Here is a 12,443-nt window from a genome sequence, read left to right as displayed (position 1 = left end):
CATACATTAAAAAAAAATCCTCTTTCCATAATTTGACTATTGTTGAAAGCACTGCTGTAAACATTGGGGTACATGTGCCCCTATGAATCAGCACTCCTGTATCCTTTGGATAAATTCCTAGTAGTGTAATTTCTGGATCATAGGGTAGTTCTATTTTTTAATTTTTTGAGGAACCTCCACACTGTTTTCCAGAACGGCTGCACCAGCTTGCATTCCCACCAATGGTGCGATAGGGTTCCCATTTCTCCACATCTTCTCCAGAATCTGTTGTTTCCTGAGTTATTAATTATAGCTACTCTGACTGATGTGAGGTGGTATCTCAGGGTGGTTTTGATTTGTATTTCCCGGATGATGAGTGATGTTGAGCATCTTTTCATGTGTCTGTTGGCCATCTGGATGTCTTCTTTGGAAAAGTGTGTATTCATGTCTTCTGCCCATTTCTTCACTGGATTATTTGTTTTACAGGTGTTGAGTTTGGTAAGTTCTTTATAGATTTTGGATACTAACTCTTTATCCAATATTTGAGTTTGGTAAGTTCTTTATAGATTTTGGATACTAACTCTTTATCCAATATGTCATTTGCAAATATCTTTTCCCATTCTGTCAGTTGCCTTTAGTTTTGTTGGTTGTTTCCTTTGCTGTGCAGATGCTTTTTATCTTGATGAGGTTCCAATAGTTCATTTTGGAGACATGTCGAGCAAGAAATTGCTGCGGCTGAGGTCAAAGAGGTCATTGCCTGTTTTCTCTGCTAGGGTTTTGATGGTTTCCTGTCTCACATTTAGGTCTTTCATCCATTTTGAGTTTATTTTTGTGTATGGTGTAAGAAAGTGGTCTAATTTCATTCTTCTGCCTGTTGCTGTCCAGTTCTCCCAGCACTATTTGCTAAAGAGACTCTTTTTTCCATTGGATGCTCTTTCCTGCTTTGTCAAAGATTTGTCATAGCCAAATTATGGAAGGAGCCTAAATGTCCATCAACTGATGAGTGGATAAAGAAGATGTGGTTTATGTATACAATGGGATACTACTTGGCAATGAGAAAGAATGAAATCCTGCCATTTGCAGCAAGGTGGATGGAACTGGAAGGTAATATGTTAAGTGAAATAAGTCAGTCAGAGAAAGACAGATATCATACGTTTTCACTCATATGTGGAACTTGAGAAACTTAACAGAAGACCATGGGGGAAGGGACGGGAAAAAAATAGTTACAAACAGAGAGGGAGGGAGGCAAACCATAAGAGACTTAAATACAGAGAACAAACTGAGGGTTGATGAGGGAGGGTTGTGGGGGAGAGGGGGAAATGGGTGATGGGCATTGAGGAGGGCACTTGTTGGGATGAGCACTGGGTGTTGTATGTAAGCAATGAATCATGGGAATCTACCCCCAAAACCAAGAGCACCCTGTATATATACACTGTATGTTAGCCAACTTGACAATGAATTATATTAAAAAAGAAAATCCTGACAGGGAAAGGCCCCTCACTTGATAGATGAGGAAACTGAGGCTCAGAGAAGCTGAGTAATGTGTAGAGGCTGAATGTTTGCCACTCGATGCACAGATTTGCTCTATTGTGAGAGAAATAGGCCGATGGTGGTTGTACTGTCCACCTGGGTACTGAAGTAAAAGCTTCTTGGAATCCGCCATAGAAGTGCCTTGCTGGGGGGCCGCTCCAGATCTCCTCTCCGGTACCCTCCCACTGTTTGAAATATTGTGATGTGGCCTTGCCCTTGGATGTAAGACTGCCCCTTTCCTCACACTAGCATATTCACTTCTGCTGCTGGGAAATATTTATATGAGAATTGCTTCTGAAGCAGGAGAAATAAAAAGCAGCTGTGGCGAACAAATTAATACCACGCTTCCATTTCCTACCTGAGGCCCTTCCGCCGCAGCTGCGCAAGAAGGTGGAGAGATGGGGCTGCCCTCTTGTTGGGGTTTTGAATCATTAGGGGCAATTTTGAGTCGTAATGAATGCGTTCTGCCAATTGCCTTTCCCTGCCTCACAGGGTTTGTGGCTTTCCTTCTGTCCATTAATGGCTGAAAGTGTGCTCCCTTGTAATATATTTATGGAGTCACTTTTCTTGCCCACCCCCTCATCCTGCCACAGCCTCTAGCTAACTATCTACTTCATAGACCCCTTTGCTGACCGTGCCCTCCTGGGACTAAGAATGTTGTAGACACAGAACCATCTTTGGGTTCTCAGACGAGGCCCTTTCCTTTTGTCCACGTGGTATAAGCTATTAGTAAAGTGACCATACGTCCCTCACTCGGTCTGTCTTTTGGTCCCACCATGATTATTAACAGAGCCCCTCTCTACTCGGCAAGTGTCCTGGGTTGGACTTAAGTCAGATGGTCGCTCTGGCTGTTAGCGTCTGTGCATATGGCACCCGTTGGCTGTATTCTTCAGCCAGAGTCTCAGACCAGCTGAGTCATGATTGCTCTGCCTTTGTTGGTTTTTCTTTTCGGTGCCACATAAGGAAACAGAAACAGATTATCTCACCGAGTACACAGATCATAGGAGAAAAGCCACAGACAGTTAGTGGTCTCCTGTGGGTCATCATTCATTCCGCTGTAGTGCTAACACCTGTGATGGTATCTTGCGCCTTCCAGAACAGTGATTTGTGCAGCCCAGCATTGCCTTATGGGTTACAGCCCCGGGGAAAGCTGGTGGGGGTACTTGCTGGTGGGGGCCTCCAAGGGCCATCTTTACCTCCTCCCTTCATATCAACCTCAGACCCCCCCGCCTCCCTTTCAGACAGGCTGTGGTTTCTCTGTTATACCTTTCAGGTGGTCCTAATGCATGGAGGGCGGGGGTTAGGGGGGTGGGAGGATGGGGGAGAGACAGACCCTTATTTATTTGTTCTCCAGGTTTATTGAGATACGATTGACCTATAACGTGTAAGTTTAAGGTGTATAATATATTGGTTTCATACATTTGTATGTTGCAAAATGATTACTACTGTGGAATTAGATTACACCTTCATCGTGTCACATAATTAGCATTTCTTTTTTTGTGGTAATAGTACCTAAGATCTGCTCTCTTAGCAACTTTTAGGCATGTGATGCATTGTCACTAGCTGTGATCGCCACGCTGTGCATTAGATCCCCAGAATTTACTCATCTTGTTACTGAAAGTTTGTACTCTTTGGCCAACATCTCCCCATTCTCCCCCCCGCAGCCCCTGGCAACCACGATTCTACTTTTTAAGATCTTGCTTCCATGCAAGTTAGCTTCTCACCTTCTTCTCTTTTAAAATCATCACTATATTTATTTTTGTTGGGTTACTTTCTTAGGTTTGTCTGCCTTTACAGAAGAAGTAAGTTGCATGGGCCTGAATTTATTACTTTAGTTTGTTCATTTATTATTGATTTGAGCATTCACTCCTGAGTCGTTTGCTGGGTAGTTGGGTGGGTGCTGGAGATTCCAACTTAGAGGCTAAGAAGGAAATTCAAGGAGGAGTGGAATTAAATTTTAAAGTAATGCTCTCTTATCTAGAATACTCTTTCCCTGAAGCTTGAGGCTCTCATATCACATCTAGTGTAATTTTTTTTTTGATCCTCAGAAGACCTCTCTGAACTTGATAGTGGTTGAACTTGTAAGTGAACACATGATGTGCATCGGATCTGAGATGATGGCCTAACATGATGCTACTCTTGGTGACACGCCTCTACCCTGTACCTGATCTTTTAAGTGAAACAGTACACAGCTCATATGCATGATTTCTTTATCTCTGTGCCCAGACTTTTCTAATGGCCTGGCTTAGCTTCACTTCTGCAGCCTGAACGCAGAGAAAAACGCAATGTGAAAACAAGCACATTTAATTTTAAAACGTTTCACTTGGGTTCAAACAGTCAAGATCATTAGAAAATACTTTAAAAATTAATAAAGTTAGAACTCTGCCCTCCATCAGAAACATTCTTGTTGAGTTAAAAATGATGCTCTCGCTTCGAGTGACAGCAGTCTGTTTATACTGGGTTTTCTCTGTGTGCGTGGTGTGAGTTTGCCAATGCATTTTAATTCTGGTGCTTTGCTGGAGTCTCTCTGATTCACCAGATCTGGATGGGATAATCAAATCTTATTGCTGGCATTGGGGATTGTCCAAAGCCTCACCAAGGGCTTGGGGACTTGTTGGAGAACTTCTTTTTCTCCTTGCTCTGGTTCTAAGTCTTGTTCGGGCCCCACTGTGCCTTGTATTTAATCTCCTCAAAACCACTTCAAGGTATTTGCTTGTGTCGCCCACTTTAGTATAGATTTGGGAAAACGAGGGAGGGGTTTACATCACATATATAAACAGAGTTAACGTTTGATACTGGATGGACCTGCTCTTGAGTGGTCCTGGCTTTGCTGTGGCTGAGCCCTGAACTCCCAGCATCAACTGACACTCCTTTCTCACCTTTTCTTTCTTGTCTTCCGGCTTTTTCAGGGCTTGCACCCTCTTTGTTCTGTCCTTTCCCTCTCAGGGTATAAAGTCAACCCGTCCCCATGTTTATTTATTTTTTAATTTTATTTTAAATTCAGAGCAGTTAAGATCTCACTGGTGCCAACAGCCAAATGCAGTTTGGTGCCTGCATTTGTGTATTTAAGGATATAGTCTAATTAGAAATGATCCGTTGAGGGGCGCCTGGGTGGCGCAGTCGGTTAAGCGTCCGACTTCAGCCAGGTCACGATCTCGCGGTCCGCAAGTTAGAGCCCCGCGTCAGGCTCTGGGCTGATGGCTCGGAGCCTGGAGCCTGTTTCTGATTCTGTGTCTCCCTCTCTCTCTGCCCCTCCCCCGTTCATGCTCTGTCTCTCTCTGTCCCAAAAATAAATAAAAAACGTTGAAAAAAAAATTTAAAAAAAAAGAAATGATCCGTTGAGAGGTCCTTCTGCCTGAATTCTTGGGCAGTGGCCGTCTTCAGCCTCGTTTATGTCTTGGAGGTAAGCCCGGAGGTGAGCCTGGAGGTGGGGATAGGACTGCCATCTATAGAGGAAAAGGCCAAGTCCCGATTTGAATTCTGGCCTCACTTCCCGGCTGTGTGGCCTAGGACAAGTTACTTACCTTCCCTGAGCCTGGTTCCCTGTCTCTAATGTGGGGATAATGTTACCTTCTTGCACGTTGTAGAAAGGGTAAAACTGGATAACATCCAAGCAGCAGAAAGGATAAAGTGGAAAAACACTTCTGAAGCACCTGGCTGAAGGCACAAACTCAACAAATGTTCGTTTCCTTCGCTTTCAACCGACAAATGCTTTCCTTGAGGGCTACATATGTAAACATTAAATATTTATCAATTGCATAATTCAAAAAAAAATGAGACTTGAAAAGGAATCTTACTCTGGATGTTTTGATGAAACAAATAATCATCCCCACTTGTCTTTGCGGCGAATCTGTACTTTTATACGCAGCTTATGACATTTGTGTACATTTCTCGGCACAGTGAGACTTGATTGAACCCCGGCTGAAGGCTCCACCTCCTTACCACAGCTCACCTGTTTGAAGGTTCTTCCCACACTCTCCCCTGGCCTGAAAGGGATTGGCAGAGGCCAGCTCAGGAGGGACCGCTGGGGTATTTTCCACCCTATTCTACACATGCCGAGTCTCAGCGGGGGAGTGTGTGATCCAAAGCCAATGAAATATACGTGGCACAGAAGTCTGAGCCTGGGAAGTGATTATCTGTGGGGGGCTCTGGTACATGGATGGAGCCTTCTGGAAGAAGTCGGATCTGGATTGGACTCTGCAGGATAGACACAACTGGGGGAGGGCATAAGCAAGGGCCCAGAGGTAGAAGGGAATGACTCATGGAGTGTCCTGCCTCAGGTTGGAGGCTTTTCTAGTAGTGTGAGTTGAGGTTAGATCTTCGATGTGGCCAATGTATTGTGAATTTAAGGTGTGTGGCATTCCAGATCCTGTGCCCAGCGAGGAGGAGTCACTGTCATTTATTTACAATAGGAGCTGTGTGTGTGTGTGTGTGTGTGTGTGTGTGGCAGGGTGGGGTAGAGGAATTGTCCAATGACAGGTGGGAAATTGGCTGCTGTTTCTTACCCCCTGACTCGGTGCTGGGCACTGGGCTGAGTGTATTATATGAACCATCTCATTCAATCCTCACAACTCTGTAGAGAAAGGTATTATTATCCCCAGTTTGCAAATGAGGACATTTGGATTTACAAAGGTTAAAATAACTTGTGCACGGTTCTGAAGTTAAGAGTGGGTAGAGCCATGGCGGTCTGACTTGGAGCCCAAGCTCTGACCTCCTGCCATTCTGAAGCCAGCTCAGTGTAAAACGTTGTAACGAAACAGAAACGGGAAGAGTGAACAGCAACTAAAAATTCTGCCTTCCAGGAATGACATTTTGGGTGACAATCCTTCTAGACATCTTTCTATGTGTATGCAATAGACATGTATGCATTTTGCATAATCCGTGCCTAGATTGTCTAAATCCTGTGCCTGCAAATTTTACATAAATGGCACCATACTCTATATCTTTTTTCCCCACCTAACATTAATTTTCCAATTTTAATAAGTGGGTTTTTAGTATTTCATGTTATGTCTGCACCCGCATTCACGTGAACGGTCCCCTTTAGATCACTGCAATTTTTTGAGCAGGGAAAGAATTTGAGAGCTTTGGGTTTTTTTTTTTTTTTAACCTTTTTAACTGAATCTCATGCTTTCTTGCTTTCTTTGCAGCATGCCCTTGACGCTGATAATGCAGGAGTAAGTCCAATAGGAAACTCTTCCAACAACAGCAGTCACTGGGACCTTGGAAGTGCCTTTTTCTTTGCTGGAACTGTCATCACCACCATAGGTATTCATTCCTTTGCTGATATCTTTTTTTGTGGGGGCCCCGAGAAACGGCACTTAGTAAACATTTGGTCCTAGAACGCTGGCAGCTTGAGGTTCAAAGGAGGCTTATGAAACACTGCTGGATAAATGCAGTAGTTGTAGGGGCTCTCAATAAAAGGCAAAGCAGACTAAGGAATTTCATTTTTCAAAACGAGAGGCTAGAGAGCCTTTAGTTTGAAAGGACCTGATGAAACGATCAGAATAGAAAATCAAAATATGGATTGGTCAGTTGAGCTCAAATTCCTTTTCAAAAATTGTACTTTTTTTTACTACTAGGGTTGTTAACGAAAGAATCCAAAAGTTCTATGAAGTTTGTTAATGAAGCACAACCGTTTCTGCCCCTCTGCCTTTCCTCACCTCCCCTGGGGCAACTGCTCTCCTCTCTTTTGATTATTTCAATATTCATTTCCCTGTCTTTAAATATTATACTTGTATTGCCACTTCCAGAAGTTTCAGTTTTAGAGATTATTTCTTGACTTCCAGTTGTGAAAGGTGAGGAATCAGAGTGGTCCCCCATCCATGGTTTTTTTTGTCTATGGTTTCATTTACTCTCGGTCCACTGTGGTCCAGAAGCAGACAGTCTTCCTTCTGATTCATCATCAGAAGGTCAGTGGTGGACTCGTGCTACATCACAATGCCTGCATCATTCACCTCACTTTATCTCATCACGTCGGCATTTTATCATCTTACATCATCGCAGGAAGGGGAAGGGTGAGTGCAGAACAGTGAGATATTTTGAGAGACCATTCACATAACTTTTATGACAGTGTATGGTTATCATCGTTCTATTTCATCATCAGTTGTCTCTTACTGTGCCTACTGTATAATTAAACTTTATTATAGGTATGCATGGATAGGAAGAAACATAGTCTGTATAGGGTTTGGTACTGTCTGTGGTTTCAGGCACCACTGGGGTCTTGGAACATATTCCCTGTGATTCTCTTTCTTCCCCTCTGCCCTTCTGTACAGGGCTCTCTTCCCACCCCCCCTATCTTCCCAATATGGTTTAATTCGATCAACAATGAAGGTTTGCCTTATTTTGACCAGGTAAATGCCCTTTATAACTGATCCTATGGTGATCTGTGATCACCTCTTCCCTGCACCAGTTTTTGTCTTATATTTGCGTGTGTCTTTTTTCTGATTCTTGGGGAGTTTTAGATTTTTGTGTTAGGGGTTAACTTTATAATTACAGTCATATATAATAAACTCTGTATTCGCTTTTTTAAGCAGTATTTGCTAGTTCTCTATCACAGGTGAAGACATCTCTTCTCTCACACAATTTTAGTCGATCCCATCCATGTAATGCTTACTTTTAAATTATTAAATATGCTTATGCTTCTATTTGATGATTTGCCCACATCGAATGATAACTCTTGGCTCTCAGCTGTGACGTAGAATGCAGTCAGTGAACTTACTCAGCGTCTCTACTTCTTTCGCACTTGGGCTGTTGGGTGTTACTCACTGGATCATTCTATAACGTCAGGGTCTGTGATTTACATTGTGTTCTGTTACCTGATACTCACATGTGTTTTAGTCCTGGTCCCACAGTTATATATTGTCAATGTTCAGCCCTCGTTCTTCTGCTGTGGCTTTTCTCATCACCACTTACTTGGCTCAAAGTCATCTTCAAGTAGTTGCCTTATGAAGGGCTCATAGGAGGGGCACCTGGGTGGCTCAGTTGGTTAAGCATCAGCCTTCGGCTCAGGTCATGATCCCACAGTTTGTGAGTTCAAGCCCCATGTCGGGCTCTGTGCTGGCAGCTCAGACCCTGGAGCCTGCTTCGGATTCTGTGTCTTCCTCTCTCTCTGCCCACCCCCCTGCTTGCACCCACTCTCACTCTCTCTCTCTCTCTCTCTCTCTCAGCTTTGCTCAAAATGTAGCCTTACCCTCGAGGGGCAGTGTGTCTGGAAATGAAATCTGTGACTCACATTTTATTTTTTTGAGGGTCTTCTGGGTGATAATCCACTCTTCCCTGACGTCTGTGCTGCTGGGGAGAAACCTGATGCCAGCCCAATTTTTCCCCCTTTTAGAAGGGATTTTACTTTGTTGCTTGGCTACACAAAGGGCCGTTTCTCTTTCATCTGATAATACAAGTAGGTTTTGTCCCTTTTATTTCAGGAAAGTGTTCTCTGATTGTCATCTTTACACGTGTCCTCTGCCATGTGGTTTTGGTCCTGTCCTTTGGGAATTCTGACTATACATATATTGTCATTACTTTGCCTGTCTTCTGTGTCTATCATTTTCCACCTATTCCTTTTTTAAAAATTTTAAAAATGTTTTTATTTATTTTTGAGAGAGAGAGAGCGCGCGCATGCAAACAGGGGAGGGGCAGAGAGAGGGAGACCCAGAATGCGAAGCAGCCTCCAAGGCTCTGAGCTGTCAAGCATAGAGCCTAATGCGGGGCTTGAACTCGTGAACCACAGGAGCATGACCTGAGCAGAAGTCAGACGCTCAACTGACTGAGCAACCCAGGCACACCCTCCCCCCCACCCCCACCCCGGCCCCACCACTCCTTTTTAACTCGGAAAATGTGGTTTCCATTTTGTTCCTGTTATCTTCTCTCTTCCTTTCCTGTTTTTTCACAGTGCCTTTTTTGCCATGTGCTCCCTCCAATTTTATTTTCATTTTTGTGATCATTAGGGGATATTTTTTCCTTTCGTATTTCTTTCCGGAATGCCATTAGCTCACATTCCATCTTCCCTTGTTATCTCACTGTTTCTTTCCTGATTTCCGGCTCTTCTGCTTTGTGGTTTTGCTGCGATGGTTATTGGAGGTGATTGCTTCACAGGTGGTCACACGTTTTGTCTGGTTGAGGCAGCGTTTTTTGATGGAGTGCCTTTCACCTGTTGGTAATATTATATATTATGTAAGTTCCATGCCCAGCGTGAAGCCCAATACAGGGCTTGAACTCACGACCCTGAGATCAAGAGTTGGATGCTTAGCCGACCGAGCCACCCAGGCACCCCTCTTGCCACAGTTTTAAAAAACAGAAGCTTTGTATTTATGCTGGACCGGTTTCCTTTTGAAATACTTGATGCCAAAAACAAACGATATTCCTGATCCAGCTATCTGCTGAAAGATTCTGTGCGGCCGGAGAAGGAAAGCCGGGAGAGGTAGGGTAACCTTCTAGGTAGCACATCTTTGTCCTCTTTTCTGCTGCCACAGAGAGAGAGGGTTTCCTGCAAGTGTGACCCATCTATGTGATTTTCTGTATAGTCCTGCCTCTTCGGTTTTTTCTGAACCAGATCAAGTTCAAGGGGGCTTCTGCTGCGCTCTCTCTTCACCCTGTTTTCTACACTTGGTACGAACAAAGATAGTTCTTTTGAAGTTCAGAATGAGAGTCTCACCGTCATAATTGGATTTTTGCTGGCACTTCCTGGGATTTTCTACTGATGGGCCTTTTCTTCCTTCTCTGTGCTTCTTCTCTTTATTGTTTCCCATATGGTGTCAGTCCAACCCTTTTGGTAATCCTTACACACATGGGGGAAGCTATAAATAATATTGCTCTCCCAGCTCTGCTGAAAGTGAGAGTTTTCTGCCCCTCTACAAAAGTTTAGTCACATTGCAATAAAAATTCTCATTCAGAAGAATGGGAGACACATAGCATCGAGAGGCCCCTCAGACCTGGAGGTGGAAGGATCGTCATTAACTCCTTTTATGCTCTCTGGGAGGACCTCCCTTGTCTGTTGCTCTCTGAGGCCCAGCTATGCCTTCCCTCTCCTTACCCTTCACGACCATCTCTCAAGTGGGTGTTGGATAGTGTGCCCTCCTTGGGCACTTTGATGACCGACTTCCTATTAGTGCAAGTTTCCGAGGTTGAGGACTGTTTTAGAGGCATAGGCTTCTATGTTTTTAGAAGTTATTGTTTTTAGATCTAGCCTTTAGGACCTGTATTATTTCTACATTGGTGCGTTCAAGAAAGTTACATGCAGTAAGAAAATTTGGGATGAGAGAGAATTGGCATTTCTTTTCAGAAAGTCCTTTAATCTAATTATATGACATACCATGTTCACATTTGCAAATATACAAACATAGTAAAATCAGCTCTGACACACGTTGGAGGTGTGCATCACACTATAGTGGGATTGGGTCCTAGAAGCCTTTTGACACTCCAGGCAAGACTGGATCATTTAGTCCACAACTCACAGCTCCCCACAGAGGAGGTGGCACCGTTTGATATAAGGGCAAAAAGTGCTATAAAACTCAACGGCACCCGAGAGCATCCCTGCAGTAGATCAGAGAAGACCAGTGTCAGGTTAAATTGTGTCACCAGTCTGGTCAGTAAGAGGGAGAAATGTGTCATGCATTTTTGGAGGATTTATAGTAAAATGATTAAAATTGAGGCAGTCTGGGGCGCCTGGGTGGCGCAGTCGGTTAAGCGTCCGACTTCAGCCAGGTCACGATCTCGCGGTCCGTGAGTTCGAGCCCCGCGTCAGGCTCTGGGCTGATGGCTCGGAGCCTGGAGCCTGCTTCCGATTCTGTGTCTCCCTCTCTCTCTCTGCCCCTCCCCCGTTCATGCTCTGTCTCTCTCTGTCCCAAAAATAAATAAAAAACGTTGAAAAAAAAATTTAAAAAAAAAAAAAATAAAATTGAGGCAGTCTGGGCCACTTCAAGAGGTACATTTTGGAAGGTGCACTCCAGTACCCAGTGTTGGATCCATGAGACATTAGTATGTGTTAAAGAAGACAGAAAAAGGAAAAAAAATCCCAATTTTCTTGCTTTGTAAAATGGCTAAATCAGTGGTTTGCTGCAAAACACTATAGTTACATTGGAATGCACACTGATGGTATTTATTGTGTCAACTCGTTAGGATCCCAGGGGCTTGGTCTATTAAACGGCAGTGTTCATTGACCACATGACCTTTTGTGATGGGGAGTGGTGGTTCCATGTGCCTAATGAGAAACATTTGATATGTAACATGTGCTGCCCTTTTTAATGTATGTACACGGGAATCTTTGACTTTGTGCAAATCACTCTTAATCCTTGGTTTCTGCTGCCTGGGTTTCACTTTATACACTTATATACACTTGTCTCCTGATAACCATTTCCTGAGTGCCACCCCTCCCCCCCATGCTTGGCCTCCAGGCCTCAGGGGATGAATCATCTTTTCTAGACCAAGAAATCCAATACGGTGCATGTGCCTGGCCAAAGTCTTTAGTCCAGAGACGGGCATGAGATCTCGAATAGGCCAATAAGAAACTCAGTTCCTGGGCTTTTGCTTGAGCTTTGGAGGAAATGGCTTCCTCTTGTTCTTACTGGAGTAAATCTGGAAAGAGATAGGCACGAGACACTGGTAGTCATTTTCCTGGCTAGACTTCAGATAACACTAAAGAAGCAGAGGAGGAAAGACAGATAAATGGGGTCCTGCTAACATCTTTTGAACTCTAGGTGGAGCTACCCACGAGGTGTTAAGAAATAAATGTTAAATCCCTTATTTACTGGGGGCAGTGCATTTCTGGTTTTGCTTAAGCAAGACTGCATTGGGTTTTCTGTTACCTAAAACTGAAAAAATCCTAAGTGACACACACTTAATGGGTCAGAGATCACGGAGGGTCCACAAGGGTCCTCTGGCCTGGGTGGCCCGTGCCTGACTGTGCTGGTCACTGCACCTGCGGGCACTATCTTCTACCT

General features: G+C 44.0%; 1 protein-coding gene across 1 annotated transcript in view; it reads left to right on the top strand.

The window, feature by feature from the left end:
* The window catches only part of KCNK10 (potassium two pore domain channel subfamily K member 10), a 123,792-nt gene that overhangs the window by 67,621 nt on the left and 43,728 nt on the right, over positions 1 to 12,443 (top strand). The window contains exon 3 of the mRNA XM_060620469.3: positions 6,657 to 6,774. Within this exon, the coding sequence (XP_060476452.1) occupies positions 6,657 to 6,774 (118 nt within the window). The remainder of the gene's footprint in view (positions 1 to 6,656; positions 6,775 to 12,443) is intronic.

The sequence above is a fragment of the Panthera onca genome, chromosome B3 (assembly GCF_046562875.1).
Source record: "Panthera onca isolate mPanOnc1 chromosome B3, mPanOnc1 haplotype 2, whole genome shotgun sequence".
Classification (NCBI taxonomy): domain Eukaryota; kingdom Metazoa; phylum Chordata; class Mammalia; order Carnivora; family Felidae; genus Panthera; species Panthera onca.
Note: the sequence above shows the minus strand (reverse complement) of the source record. Positions and strands in the feature narration are given on the sequence as shown.